Source organism: Propithecus coquereli, unplaced genomic scaffold (assembly GCF_000956105.1).
Source record: "Propithecus coquereli isolate 6110/MARCELLA unplaced genomic scaffold, Pcoq_1.0 Scaffold248, whole genome shotgun sequence".
Classification (NCBI taxonomy): Eukaryota; Metazoa; Chordata; class Mammalia; order Primates; family Indriidae; genus Propithecus; species Propithecus coquereli.
In genome coordinates this window covers 2,301,235-2,316,875 of record NW_012148041.1, presented here as the reverse complement: position 1 = coordinate 2,316,875, position 15,641 = coordinate 2,301,235, and the positions used below count along the sequence as shown (strand labels likewise).

The window sequence follows — 15,641 nt, the reverse complement described above, 5'->3', positions numbered from 1 at the left end:
CTCTGTCTCTGCAGGCCCTAGGAGTGGCGACATACTGTTGTTACCATGCAGGGGTGTCGCACCATCCCCTGTGGTTTCCCACTATCTTCTCTTTGTGGATAGTCTAGATAGTTTTCTTTATTTAACCCACTTCGAATTAGCCTAATTTGGGTGTGCTATCTGTCTCCTCTGGTACTCAGACTGATACAGTGATACATAGGGAATCTCTTTGTTAGAAAGAGGTGAGGGAAACTAACATTTATTAAACAATTTCTTCCAGGTACTCTTTGGGACACTTTTACATGCTTTATTTAATATTGAATTCTCCGAGTACTCCTATAAATCACTATCATAAGTATTTCAGGAGAAGCAGTTGAGTTTCAAAGAGATTACATACCCTGTCTCAGGTTACTCAGCTTCTAAGTGGCAGAACTGGAATTTAAATATATGAGCATCTGACTCAGTGTTCTATACTTTTTCTTGTCTGCCATGCTAAGAGGAAATTCATTCAGTTTTCCTAACCAATATCAACTATAAAAGGGGAAAAAATAATGATTACCAGTTACTGACAGGACAAAGTCTAAATCCCATAGCCTGCTGTTAATGGTTTATCATTCATTCATTCATTTATTCAACTAATATTTATTGAGCACCTGCTATATGTCAGGCTCTGTTTTCAAGTACTGGAGATATGGCAGTGATCAAAAGACACAAAATCCCTGATCTCAAGGAGTATATGAGGAAGACAAACAATAAACAAACAAATAAGGTATGTGGTTTATCAGATAGTGATAAATGTTTTGGAGAAAAATAAAGCAAGGGAACAGAGGAGGAACGTTGGGGGTGTTGCAGTTTGCAGTAGAGATGTCTAGGGAGGGCCTCACTGAGAAGGTGACTTCTGAGCAAAACCTTAAAAGAGATGGTGAGCAGGGGATGTGGGGGCAGGCAGGAGCAGAGGATGGGAGGCAGGAGGATAGCAAAGACCCTGAGGCAGGGATTTGTCTGGATGTTTGAAGAACAGCAAGGAGGCCAGTGTGGCTGAAGCTGAGTGAGGGAGAAAGTGGTAAAAGATATGATCAGATGGTGATACAGGAGGTGGGCAGATTATGTGGCCTCCTGAGGCCGCCAAAAAGACTTCTCCTCTGAGTAAGGTGGTGCCATTAGAGAGTGTTGAGCACATTTCAACAGTCCTCTGAGGTGGCTGTGTAGAGAACAGACTGCAGCGGGCAGGGGCAGGGAGATCATTTGTGTCTCCTTTTCCCGAAGTTCACATAAACTGTGGCATTTATTTACTGCTCCACAAACCTGGTGAGCAATTTGTAACCTCCAGTTTTCCTAATATTCAGCCTCACCTCTTGGCCCATCTAAGTCCTATCCATTCTTCTAGCCCCAAAGCAAACTCTCTCGCTTCTTTGAGAGGCCTAGGAAAGTGTTTGAGGAAGCCAGAGGGACAGGTTCTCAGCCCTGAAAAGAGGGCCCCACTTGCTGATGGTCAAGGTGGAAAAACACGTCCAGTGGAAAGCTTTCAAGGTGATGTGGAGGATATGGACATATGGAGCAAACCTAGGGACTCTCCTTCAACTCATACAATTGATAAAACAACCCAAGAAGATTATCTGCAGGATTGATTGATTAATATTTTATTTTGTGTTAAATTTCTTTTTATTTAAATTTCTGATCATCACATTCAACTCCAATGTTAAATTTCTAACTTTGGATTATTCTTTCGCTTTCTTTTTTTTTTTTTTTTAACCTCTCTCTCTCTCTTTCTTTTTAAACAGGACCTTCAGCAGGATGGCAGAGATCCACGGGCTCGTTTTGTCATCTTTTTCTTTAGAAGAGTTCAGGTGTTCCTGCACGTTTTTTTGAATAACCATTTGCTGTAAAAGGAATGTAAATGTCAAATTCTGTTTTCCTTCTATCCTGTAAGAAGCATGAATCCCACTGGGACAGATGGGAAGACAACCTTCTCCATCTTCCTCTATTTTCACCCATCACTGTTGGTCTATGCCTGTTTTATTGGAGAATCATTTGTCTGTTCAGAGCAACGAGCTAGATGTCTGCGATTGCCTCATGGTGAAGCCCAAGGAGTAATTAGGAACCCGGGGGGCCTTGCCACCCAGAAAACACCAGTACTGTGGATGGTCTCAGTGCTCCTCATAAAGGAATTTTGAGCATTTCTTTCCATGAATAAAATATTAATAGAACCTCGTCCTCAAAGCAGAAGTCACAGAAATGGGTACTTTCTCGTGGGCTTCTTCCTGGGTACCATGCTCTCTAGTGACCTGTTGGCCGCACTCTTGTTACCCATGTCCAGATCTGCAATGCCAGCTTCTCCTTCTCAGCCATACTTCCCCACCTCCAGCACCCCGATCCCAACTCCTACCCTCTCTGGAAAATAGAAGGAAACCTTCTGTCTCTCAAACTCAAATCCAACCTGTGGTCCATCTGCATTTCCAGTTCCGTGCCTGGAGGCCCCACTACCACCACCACCACTGTTGGTGTCTCCAAACACTTCTCAGGCTCTGATTCTACGTTTAAGTTCTTTTCTCATTTTTTTATCCTCTCACTACTCTGTGACCCCCTTCAATCTTCTTCAACCACTTGGATTTTTTTTTATTATTATTATCGTACCCTGCCAGCAGGCGTGTTTTACTGCTCTGCTGTCCTCCTTTAGGCTTGCCTGCTTAATATAGGGAGTGCTTAGTCCTTGGCCAACAGTCCTGCCTTCTAGAGGAGTGCAAGGCCTGAATGAGTTAGGAATTCATCACAAGACAAAAACTTGTAACTATTTCTTATTGCTGGATGGTTTTGCTATTATTGGTTGGTGGGCCCTTCGTCGGTTTTTATTTTGCTCATTGTCTCCTGCCCTCTCTTATGCAGTTCTTTCACCTTTATTCTTCTACTGTTACCTTTTTGTCTACCTCAAATTCCCTCTCTCCCTCCTTTTGAAAGAATTACAAGTATTAAAAAAGTTTGTTGTTATTAATTAAAAGTTCATTGAATGCATCTCAACTTCATAGGAAAAGTGTTATTTAAAAAATAATAATTTTGAAAATGAAATAAATATTGTTACGTTATTAAGCATGAAACACCTGTGCATATTTCTTTTGTGAAGGAGGGATTCCACTTATTCCTGTTCATATTGGTTTGTAAACTTTGGTTGTACCTAGCATTGCCTTTGTCTTTCTGATGAAAAATGTCCCCATCTTTTAAGTCTTTCTCAGGCATTGCCCATTTGTTTCTGTCATCACTGAGCTTATGGCTGGGCTGGCTGACATGGAATAGACCCTAATGCTTCCATTCTATTTATTTTTTATTCTTTTGAATAGGTATTTACTTATATGGTTCAAAAATCAAAACAGGCCAGGCATGGTGGCTCACACCTGTAATCCTAGCACTCTGGGAGGCCAAGGTGGGAGGATGGCTTGAGGTCAGGAGTTCAAGACCAGCCTGAGCAACATGGCAAGGTCCCATCTACCAAAAATAGAAAAATTAGCCAAGCGAGTTAGCGCAGGCCTGTAGTCCCAGCTACTTGGGAAGCTGAAGCAGAAGGATCACTGGAGCCCAGGAGAGGTTGCAGTGAGCTATGATGATGCCACTGCACTCTAGCTGGGGTGACAGAGTGTGACTCTCTCAAAAAAAAAAAAAAATATAGAAACGTTTATAGTGAAAACCCTCTCTTATTTTCTACTCTGAATTCCAGTTATGTTTATAGTTTATTATGTATCCTTCCAGAGTTTCTTTGTGTAAATAATAAACACACACACACACACACACACACATATATATATATATATATATTATGTAATCGCTCTGTACCTTGATTTTTTTTTGGTTAGCATGGTGATCAGGCACTATTCTAGGTGCTTTACAAATGTTAACTCACTTACTCTTTATAGCACTTAGGAGATAGGTGTTATTATTAGCTTTATTTTAGCATTAAGAAAACTGAGGCAGGGGCTGGGCATGGTGGCTCACGCCTGTAATCCTAGCACTCTGGGAGGCCAAGGCAGGAGTATGGCTTGAGGTCAGGAGTTTGAGACCAGCCTGAGCACGAGCAAGGCCCTGTCTCTACTAAAAAGAAAAAATTAGCTGGGCATGGTGGCACATGCCTGTAGTCCCAGCTACCTGGGAGGCTGAGGCAGGGGGATGGCTTGAGGTTGCTGTGAGGTAGGCTGACGCCATGGCACTGGCCGGGGCAACAGAGTGAGAGACTCTGTCTCACAAAACAAAAACAAAACAAAACTGAGGCAGTAGTTAATTTAGAGAGGCAGTGGAGAGATTAACTACTTGCTCAAGGGCACACAGGGAGTGAGTGACATGGTTGGGATTCTGACCCTGGCAGCTATCCTGAATCCAGATTCGTAACTGCTATGCTGTACTGCCTCTTGGAGAGCTTGCTATGGCCCACAGAGTGTCATCAGATTCTGCACAGTATTCTGTTAAAATGGATATACCATAATTTATTTCATTAGTCCCGTTTTATGAACACCTGAGTTATTTCTAATCATTTGCTGTTATAAACTATGATGAAATAAATAACCATGTATATTTTGGATATTTGTTGAATAAATACCTGACAGTAGGATTGCTAGGTCAAGGCTAAATGCACTTGTATTAATAACTTGGCTAGATCCTGCCATAATACCTTCCATGAGATGGCACCGCTTTGAACTCCCAGTGGAGTGCCTGTTGCCTTAAGCCTCTCCAGCAGATTATGTTATTAAACTTCTAATTTCTTGACAAATTTATGGGTAAAAAAATGATACCTCAGAAAAACTTTAATTTGCAGATTTTAAATAATGAATTAGTCTGAGCGTCTTTTTCTATGTTCAGGGGCTGTTTGGCATTTTGTTTTAAGTGAACTGTTTATTCATATCCTTTGCTCATTTTTCTGTTGAGTTGCTGGCCTCGTTCTTGTTCTTACTGGTTTCTTACTGCTGGCCTTGAGCTTATGATATGCTAACACTAACCCTTCTTTATAACAGCATCTGCACCCTCAGATTTTCAGCAGAACGTTTTTAACCCTTTTTCTTTCCTTGTCTTTGGCATGTGTTGGTTTGCTTTTGGGTTTACAGCCTCTCTCGGCTTCCCCTCAAGGCATAGGGAGCTGAGGCAGGCGGACACAGTGACGGGTGAGCGGGCACCACCCTGGAGCAGCCAGAGGCCTGGGAGAGGTGTCAATAGGGACCTCTGAGTACTGGGACCTCAGCCAGGAGGCGCACCACAGCGTCTCCGATGGTGGCGTTACCGACCGGGGTCGTGGGGGTTCCCTAAGGGGACAGGCACCTGGTCCATGCAGACCCCCTAGGCGGCCCCCTCCCATCCGTCTGCGAAGACGCACAGGGGCGACCTGAAGTTGGCCTGTCGTGGTCCTGAGCCCAGGACCAGCGGTTCCCTGGGCTTCTCAGATCCCGTAGAATCCCACCTCTGTCCCCTCTGGAGCCAGGATGAGGCTGCCCTAGGGGCTGTCCACCTGCGGGAGGTTGGCAGCAGGCCCCACGCCTCCCGGGCGGGCGAGTGGGCGGCGCTCGGCGGCTTCGCTCCCGCAGGCGTAGCCCCTGCGCTCCGCTAGCCCGCTGGGGCAGGAGTGGAAGCCGGATCCTGCTCTTTCGTTTTCGTTTCCGGGAAGGATAGCGATGACCCTAGCGCATCGCGCGCCTGCTCGCCTGGGGACCCGAGCGCACACGCCCTGGCGCTTCTCGAAAGAGATTTCCTCCCTCGCAACCTGCCAGTTCTCGGGGCCAAGTTAGGGGTTTGCGGGAGGAGGTCTCGGGGAGCGCAAGCCTAGGGCCCCAGCAGCTACAGCCAGGCGAGCGCTCACGACAGAGAGCCGGCTGGCTCCCTCACCTCCACCTGTAATGCAGGTAAGAGCCTGGAGGCTGAACATGCAGCGCGCACGCGGAACCGCCTGCACCCCATCCTTTCTCCGCGACCTCAATTTCCAAATCCATTTTTATCGGACTTTTTTCCTGGCTGGAATCTCACTTTCCATCACATTCCTAAACCTCACCATCCATCCCTCACCAACCTCCCCCTCTACCTCCAGACACTTGTCACCACCCTCCCCCCGCCCCATGTCACATACAATTTGGAAGGCGTCGTGGTTGTCACCTCTATGTCAACCAGACGTGAGGTCCATGGAGGTTCCTGCACAAGTCAGGTCCTCACAGCCGGCAAACGCACTCATGCTGTGACCCCCTCCCCCTTAGCAGTCCCTCCCAACTTGCGGTTTTCCCTAGGAGCCTCAGAACTGCCCCTAGAGCTGGAACCCAGTCCCAGCCCCACGGCCTTTCTACACTCCCCTCTCTCCAAGGTCCATACCGTGTTATCAGACCCCTTCCTGGCAGAGGTATGACCCTCAGCAGCTCCCTGGCTGGGCATTTCCCAGGCAGTTACAGCCCCGGAGTTTCCCGTTCCTCTCCCGTTCCTCTTACGTGGAGGAGGACAGAGAAGTAGACAGGGAGCCTCCTGCAAGTCCTCGGCCTTGAGTCCCTTCTGCAGCAAGGAAAAACCCCCTTCCCCCACCAGGTGGCAACCTCTGAGGCTTGGTTACCTGGGGAACAGCACCAGTTGGGGCAGGAGGAAGGGGCCAGCCAGAAATGAAGTGAGAACTACCCCAAAAGGTGTTGAATCCCCTTTTGCAGCAGCCAAGCCTTCTGGAGTTTGCTTTGCTGGCTCCAGCTCCAAAGATCTTTCACTGCAGATTTCTGTCCTCAGACCCAGAGAGATGAGTGTAAGCTCTTGAAGATACTAGAATGAAAAAACGACTCTTGCTGGAAAAGGTTTCACTTTTCCTTTCCATGGTATGGCCGCCTGTGGTGGGCATGAGACCCAAGGAGCCTCCTGTTTCTACAAAATCTTTTCACTTTTTGAATTCTGCAACCCTGATGGACGAACCAGATGACTTCTGGGGTCTATGCTGCTTGTAAAATTGTAAAGAGACAGACTTCCCTTGCCAAGACCTTAGGGCTCAGAATTTATACTTTCTTTTTCTCTTTCGAAAATAGTATTTATTTGTTTGTTTCGATTTAAGGCCTTTTTATCCTGGGTTCTCTTATCAAGGTTCCAGTGAGTAGTCCTAGGCCTTCAGATTTCAATCTTTCAAGTCAAGTCTTGGCAGGAGATCACTCTGGTAGAGTTAGGCACATGCATGAAAGCTTGGATTAAAAGGATGAAATTTATCAAGTATCCACTCTGTGCAAAATGTTGATGGTGCCAGGTTGAAGACATACATGGTTCCTACCTTTGAAGTTGATGCAGTCTTTTGGTAGAGATGAACACTCCTTCCCTTCCAAAAAAAAATTCTTAATACATTTAAAGATGGCTGAGTTTTCACCAAGTTGCTCTTCCTTGACTGCCCTGGTTTTTTCTCCTAGGAGGGAGCATTGGCTGGTTCGCCTGTAAGCCCCATGGCAGCCGTGCCACCCCGAGGAAGCCAGGTCCAAGCCAGATGTGTAGCTCAAATGCACCTGCTGGGTGGGGGGAATCTGCAAGCTGCCAGGAAGACTCCGTAAATAGATAGGAGGAGAAAAGCTGATTTTTAAAAATTAATTTTTAATTGAAAATTATACATTATAATTGTACATATTTATGGGGTACGAAGTAATATTACGATATATGTATTCAATGTGGAATGATTGCATCAAGCTGATTAACATAGTGATCACCTTAAATGCATATCATTTCTTCCTCCTAACTGCAACTCTGTACTCTTTGACCAACATTTCCCAGTGTCCCCACCCCCAGTCTCTGATTGCCACTATTCTACTCTCTGCTTCTGTGAGTTCTGTTGTATTAGATTCCACTTATAAGTGAGAACATGTGGTATTTGTCCTTCGGTGCCTGGCTTATTTCACTTAGCATAATGTCCTCCAGATTTATCTGTGTTGTCACAAATAGAAAAGCTAATTTTATAAACATAAACATGATGTACAGACTCTTTTTATCTAAGGACTTACCTTCTCTCTGTTTGCTGTATCTTTGCCAGGTTTTCTTTAACTTTTCTTGGTGAGGAAGTCAGAGAAGGTGCACAGGTGACATGGCCAAGTGTGAGGGGCAGACAGTTTCCTCACTGGTAAGATGAGGGTTGGGATCAAATGAACCATCGGGTCCCTTCCAGCCTAAAGACAAAGAGTTGGGGACATTGCCAGTGAGAAAACCAGATGGGACTAAACAGTGTATGTTTATTATGTATGTAGTTGTCTGTACGTAGAACCCTCTTTTAAATAATTATGTTTAATTTTTATGGTTACAAAATTAGCATGTGGTTATTGTCAGCAATTGGGAAATGACAAAGAAGCATAAGAAAAATATATAGAATTGCCAAGTCTACCCAGAGATAACCATGGGAACATACTGGCCATCTCTTCATTTCCTTTTCCTAAGTAGGGCTCTTACCTGAGGAAACTTACAAGCATGGAGCAGGCTGTAGATCTGTGTTTCAAATGGCAAAGCTGAGAGGCAGAAAAGCTAAGTGACATACTCAAGATCACACAGGCTCTTGATGGATGCTAAAGCCAGACCTTGGTCCTGCTGGTAATTTCTAAGAGATTTATTATTAAAAATGCACTTCCCGAGCCATGAAATCGGCAGATGGGCAGCTTGGCTGGCTGGGGTCTCTGATCTGGGTGGGAGTCTTGGAGCAGCTGTGGCCACATCTGAGCTGGATTGTGAAGTCTCCAGGACACTTCCTTCCCAGCTGGCCCAGTGGCTGGAACCCTGCTTTACTGATTTCACTCCCTTCTGATTTCCTGGCCACAACCTGCTTATTGAGCCACTGACAGGACTGAGCTGAGGGTTGAGCAGAAGGTGCTCACAGGCCTACATACCTCTGCCCTCCATGGCCTGACATCCTTTTAGTGGGGAACACGCCCATCTTTCCACAGTAGGAGGGAAGTTGGGACTGACACTTCAGACTCGCCCCGTAGCAGGCTCTGGAGAGTGAGGAGCATAGAAAAGGCCCTGGTGCCACAGGGCAGTGGCAGAGGGAAGTGACAACCCCACTTGGGGAGAAGGCGGGAGAGCTCTACGAGGACTGGGTCCGTTGCTCCAATCTGTCCCACTCACCAAGTCCTAGAATGTCCAGCGGGTAGAGACCCTCGTTGCATCAACTAACTCTCTTGTATTCCAAATAAGGAAATCAAGGCCCAGGAAACTGTGTTTTGCCCAAGGTCACGTAACCTTCACTTTCCTCCGTTCCGTGGGCTGGCTCAAGGTTGCTGGGTGAGAGGGTACAGGAGAAGTGGGGGTTTAGAAGGTTTAGTCTTCACCTTGGAAAATACAAATCTGTAAGCCTTTTAATTTTTTGAACAGTGCATTTTCTTTTGTTTATGTGTTTGTCATGGGGACCCAGATGTGTGTTCGCTGGGGACGTGCAGGGGTGGTTTGAGGTTGAAGGGAAGCCTAGAAGGTGAGGGTGGAGTCAGATCTGGGACAGGGAGTGGGTGAGAATTGGTAAGACTGTCGAAGTTTAAGATCATGTACCCGCCGTGATTGCATTTTCAGATACTTTGAGAAAAGACTTCTGGAGTTCTTGTTTTCTCTGAACCTCGGTTATAAAACAAATAAAACAAAGAACAACTTAATATGATGTTAAGATACACACCTATCTATTAACTAAAGGCACAAGGATAGAAATTTTAACACAACTTCTAAGAAACACTTCCTAAGAACGAAGTTCAAACACAGGATCTGCAACTCTCCTCGGCGGAGCACTGGGAAGTCATATTTCCATAAGGCCAAACTTCGCAAGCTCAGAAGCTCACTAAATATTTGTTGAACGAGTGAATGGACCGCTAGACATCTTCGTCAAGGACATGAGGACCTCCAGCCAATGCAGGACCCCTCTGGTGGGCCCCTGGGAGATGGTCACCAGGTCTTCCCACACACTTCTAGTGACAGGAGTCCCTCCCTCTTAGGGCAGCTTGTTCCCCGGCTGTACAACTTGGGGTACAGGTCGCTGTGGCCTATTTTATCCTAGGTTAGAACCCCCGAGGTACTAGTCCTATTGCCTCGGGTTACGTTTCCCCAGAAGCAGACCCTGAAATACTGCTGAGGGGTGGGGAAGAAAGACGGAGAAGAGAAGGAAATCCAAAAAGTGTTCTCTCGGGCCAGTCAGCACTGTAGGCGACTGGAGCTCAAGTCCTGTGGGGCTTTCTGGGGACAGTGTAGAGCACAGCTGAGTCACCCCAAGCCAGGGGTAAGGAGGTCGGGCTTTATCCACTTACTTCCCATCTGTGATGGGAGGAGGCTGTTTCTGGGGGTGTTGACTCCCCAGCATTTCCAAGTTACCCTCTGCGCTGGCTGAGGGGTCCTGCAGCCAGAAGGAAGCCGCAGGGCAGAGTCAGGTGTGGCATTGGGTGGCCTTCAGAGTGTAGCGGTGAGAGCCAGGGGCGGGGCCCAAGAGCGTCTTCTACATCTCCCCTTAGATCCCATGACTCATGTTTATTGGAACTTCTGGAAGTATTCAGACAACACAATGCCTTTAGTAAATATCTAACAGTCTGAAAAGACAAAGTACACTACATGACTCATTTTCCTGTCAGCAACATCCCAAATAAGCAAACCGCTGATGCCAAATGAGGGTGTGACTTGTCAGTTGGCTGGGGTGGTACCAACCTCCTGTTCCCACAGTCCTGGAAACTGGATCTCCATCTCTGGGCGTCTCTCTGGCATTTATTCCCAGTCGCCTGCCCATTCCCTCCTTCTCCTCCAGCCTCCATTCTAATAGTCAGGACCGATCGGCCCCAGCAGGAAGTGGACAAACAGGGCCAATTCTGCCTGGCTCTGCGGGTTGGCGCTACGTGGAGCACACAAGCCGTCGCCTGCAGAGCTCACTTTTCTGTTTATCTGCCTGACAGAGATGTGCTGTAGAGCAGTGGAAAGGCCACCCTGAGGACAATTTTGTTGTGGCAGTGACAGGAGATGGGCTGGGGTGGAGCAGCGAGATCCGTGAGGCTCCGGCAGGGTGTCCACGAGACTCACAACGACGCTTCCCGTAAGAAAGTGGGGACAGAAAGAGGATCTCACTGCCCATCCCTGGTCTGTGGCCACGAGGGTCTGCCCAAGGCTGGGGTGAGCCAGGAGCTGTGAAGGGACACAGCTGCAGGGCGGGGACAGCTGTCAGGGAAGGCCCTAGGATGTGTGGTCCTGCTGAGGTCACAGGGGAGTGTGTCTGGGAGGGGATGAACCCTCAAGGGGCAACCTGGGGGCATTTTGAGAGGAGGCAGTTTAGACACGGTCACCACCAGCGCCTCATTCAGTGACAGCGAATTGAGACTCGGCGAGGGCCAGAGAGTCATCTGTGGCACTAATGGCCAGACGGGGCCTCAAACCCAGGACTCTCAGTTCTTGGTCTGAGTCTCTTTGTTGTTCCCTGGAGCTGGTTTCCCTGAGACGAGGTTGCGAACTTCCCACTTGGGATGCTGAGGAATTGAGACGTCTTGTGTTTTGAAGTTGGTGCCTTTCAAAGCTCTTCGTTTTGGATGAGCCTTGGGAAGAGACACACGGCACCACCTCCTGTATTCAGAGTCACAGGGACAGGGGTGACACTTTCTGGCCTCTGGGGAGCTGGAGCAGACTTTAGATGCTGTGTCAAGCTCACATCGTTCACTTGTAAGAGAATTCCTGGCGCTTGACTGAGTGGAGAGCGCTGATAATTGTGGCTTCCTGGGATCCTAGACCAGGGCTTCTCGGATTTTAATGTGCACGTGAGCCTCCCGGAGACTTTGCTGCAACGCAGATTCGGACTCAGTGGGCCTGGAGCGGCTGAGAGCAAACTCCCGGGTGATGCCGCTGCTGCTGGCTTGAGGACCATACTTTGTTTATTTTCAAAATGTGGGTCAAGAATCACCAGGGAAGTGAAATCATCTTAGGGAACAAGATAAATATTTTTAAAAAATGAAATAGAACATATCAGAGTCCATGGTAAATATTAAAGGTAGCTGTGATTTGGTGAACACTTGGTTCAGGCTATTTATATACATGTGGGTGGGGCGCGATATGCAGTGTGCTTGTTTACCTTGGGCAGAGGTCAAGGTGGTTTGAGAAATGCTGCCCTAGATCCTGGCACGTTAGAAGCAGAAAATGAGATGGATGCAGGTGTAGAAGAGAGGGGTGGGGTGGAGTGGGGAGGATGGGGATTCGCAGTGAATGCTCTGGAAGCTGTGAGTATTGACAGTGATGTCATCGCCTGACAATGAAAAGGAATATGGCAAACAGCAAACAGATGGGAAATTCCAAAAACTATCAATTTGGGGATGGAGAACCTCCCTCTTCCCTAAACGCAGGGCCTGGGCCTAGACCATGTGCGTTTTTGTGCAAATTGAAAAGACTCCTCATTTGGAAAGAAGGCAAGCAACGCCCTGCCTGGATTTTACCTCCAATCTTTCATTCCTCCCCTCAGACGGTGCCTTTGTGCAGGACACGACACAGCTGTATGCACTGGCCCTGCCCCCACGGTCTGGGGATGCCCATAAAGCTCAGTGAGCTCACCAAGAAGGGATTGTGAGCTGAGACAACGGGGCCAAGCACCGGGGTGGCAGATTGGAGGGGTCTCTGAAGACACGGTGACACGCAATAAACTGAGAGCAGCGATGAGTGACAATCCGTAGGCATCATGGCACAGTAACAGGCCAGTCCCCTGTTTTCGGGCCAGGCTCCAGCAACGAGGGTGCTGATAACCACATTAAAGGCCATTTGCTGAGCTGGCACTCTTGACCGGGTATCGCGCATGTTGTATTTATTGTCTGATTAAATATACTCAGTAGGCCTGAGAAGTAGCTTCTTTTGTTATCCCTGCCTTACAGATGTGAAAACTGGGCCTTAGAGTGAGGCGAATGATCTTGTCCAAAGTCACCCACCAGTGAAATGGTGGAGTTGAATCTTGAGCCTGCGTCCCTCAGACCCCACGGCTGTTGTTGATTCTGAGCAACAGCTTCCAGCACATCAGGTGACCACAGCTCCCATTTTTAGGGTACCGGCCAAGCCCTTTAACTGGTTCCTGCATTCTTCCTGCAAGGGGACCCTACAAGGTAGACAGAAGCTGTTTGTTCTGATTGGTTGCTAAAGGCTAGTCCAGCTCTGTTGCTCCTGGAGGTCACTAGACCTAGTGAACTGCAGGGGTGTGGTGGGGAGCGGTGGGAAATAGCTTGATCAAGTGGGGAGGGGCAGCTTGAGGGGTCTTGAAACCAGGACAGAGAGGTTTTGACTTGATGGGCTTGCTAGTTGGGAGCAATTTAATTTCTTGAGCTAGAGAGTGAAAAGGGTGCTGTGGGTGGGGGTGGGGGTGGGGTGGGGGGCTGAAGGGGGCATTGGCCAGGAGGCCTGGGGGAGGCCCCACACTGATTTGCTCAGCTCACTTATTGAGGCAATTTATGTTTATTGAGCATCTGCTCTGTGCCAGGCAGTGCTCTAGGTGCTGGAGAGACAGCAGTGACCGAGACAGGTAAAGTGTGCACCTCCTGGAGCTGACGTTCTAAGCGGGGAAGCAGTGACCATGTACAGGAGCTCCACAGGGCGCTGGAGGGCCTGGGCAGGCGGAGAGGAGCCCCCGCAGCCAGCCCTGCTGGGGCAATGGGGGAGGCACCGAGCTCCAACTGTGTCCTGCACAGGCAGCTCCTCTGGCTGCCCCAGCCGGGCGCTCTGTCTAGATCTGTCTCGGGAGCTGAAATCCCTGGTGAGCAGGCCACCAAGCAGGGAGAGACAAGGACGGCTAATGGGAAGGAACTGCAAATGCAGTGGATTGTGCTGAGAGGGGGAGAGGCCGTGGGCTGGTCTGCAGGTGAAGCTGGTGTTGAACTGGGTTAGATTGTTAAGGGGGGTCCAGTTAGGCTCATCCTGGCAACTAGGTCAGGGAGACTTCTTGAGAGTAACTGACGCCTTGGGTGACACTTGCCGGCGTGTGTTGAGCACTTAGGTGTGCTGGCCCCTGTGCCATGATTTTCACGTGTCACCTCATCCGACATCCAGAGCTCCAGTTATCTCGGAAAACACGTACCACGTGCCAGGCACTTCTCTGTAAACTGATTATCCCCAGCATCCTTGTGACAGCTCTGTGTGGCCGGTACGGTCTTGTCATCATCCCCGTTTCACAGATGAGGAGACTTAGGCATAGTCTTAGGTCACAGTTTACAGCTGGTCTCCACCGTCATCCGTGCTGTTGATGCTGTCATTGTTTTTACTTTTACTTTTTTTTCGAGGTATAACTTACGTACAGTCAAGTGGACAGACGTCTAGTGTGCGCTCCATGAGTTTTACGTACACACGTGTGTAGCCACCACCCAGAGTGCGATGTAGAACATTTCCAACACCCCAGAAGTGTCCCTTGTGCCTCTTCCCAGCCAATTCCCATCCAAAAGGTGACCACTATGCTGACTTTTATCCCCAGATTAGCATTGTCTGTTCTTGATCATGGTTTTATTCTGGCTTTTTCCTGCTCCACATAGTGTCTTTGAGTTTTATCCGTGTGTTGTGTGTAGCAGCTGTGCGTCCTTTCTGGCTGTCCTGAGCAGCATGAACATACCAGTTTGTCCATTCTCCAGCTGATGGACGTTTAGGATGTTTCCGGTTCTTTTCTTTTATGAACAGAGCCCCCGTGGACACTGAGATACACGTCTTTGGGCCGAGGTGTTCGCCAGCTCTTGGGTCTCTGCCTAGGAGTGGCAGTGCTGGGTGGTAGGTATGTAGCCCGGGCTCCTGACCATGGCAGCACCCTGCCCCTCAAACAGCAGGGGGGCCCAGACAGGCAGTATTATTGCCCCATTTCACAGAGGGGAGATTGAGGCTTAGAGAGGTTGAGTGGCTTATCTGAGATGACTTGGTGCTATGGTTTGAATGTCCCTCCAAAACTCATGTTGAAACTTAATCCCCAGTGTCACAGTATTGAGAGGTCGGGCCTTTAAGAGGCAATTGGGTCAGGAGGGCTCTGCGCTCATGAATGGGTTATTCATAGATGAATGGATTAATGGGTCCATGGATTGGTGGGTTACCATGGGAGCGGAACTGGTGTCCTTATAAGAAGAGACCTAAGCTAGCATACCAGCACACCCAGCCCCTGGCCGTGTGGCGCCCTGCACTGCCTTGGGACTCTGCGGAGTCCCCACCAGCAAGAAGGATCTCCCTAGATGCAGCCCCTCAACCTTGGACTTCTCAGTCCCCATAACTGTGAGAAATAAATTCCTTTTCTTTATAAATTCTCCAGTTTTGGGTATTCTGTTATAAGCAACAGAAAATGGACTAAGACGCTTGGTCAGCAAAGGGCTGAGCTGGAACCTGGACCTTGAGCTTGGGGATTTGGTCCAGCACTAGGCGGTTGATGTGTGAGTGGCGATTCTGCGGGTGTGAGGGCCTTTTAACCGCTGCTAGGTTTGATTGAGACCCTGGTGGCTCACCCACTGCTTGGGACCTGGTCATTCCTGGGGGCTCAAGTCCACTGGAAAGCCCTTTGATCTTAGTTCTTTTTGAAAACATGGCGAACAAAAAGGTCCCTCTTCCTTATCGTTGGACTGGAGGTGCTGGTGGCAATGGGATGCAAGGCGAAGCAGGAGTGAGCGCGGGTTATGAAAGAAAGTGGTGACAGGCCTTAAGTTTCCAGGTGCTGCTGCAGGCTCTGTGTGACCTCGCGCTTCCCTGGAGACATCTTGGTAAGTCCCCTGGCC

At 48.4% G+C, this 15,641-nt stretch overlaps 2 protein-coding genes across 2 annotated transcripts in view; both read left to right on the top strand.

Annotated features, from left to right (window-relative positions):
- PXT1 (peroxisomal, testis specific 1) overlaps window positions 1-1,865 on the top strand; it is a 34,430-nt gene extending 32,565 nt beyond the window's left edge. Inside the window, exon 4 of the mRNA XM_012646579.1 lies at window positions 1,761-1,865. Coding sequence (XP_012502033.1) covers window positions 1,761-1,865 — 105 coding nt within the window. The remainder of the gene's footprint in view (window positions 1-1,760) is intronic.
- Window positions 1,866-5,585: 3,720 nt separating this feature from the next.
- ETV7 (ets variant 7) overlaps window positions 5,586-15,641 on the top strand; it is a 29,732-nt gene continuing 19,676 nt past the window's right edge. Inside the window, 3 exon segments of the mRNA XM_012646578.1 lie at window positions 5,586-5,849; window positions 7,362-7,462; window positions 7,464-7,495. Coding sequence (XP_012502032.1) covers window positions 5,844-5,849; window positions 7,362-7,462; window positions 7,464-7,495 — 139 coding nt within the window. The 5' untranslated portion in view covers window positions 5,586-5,843.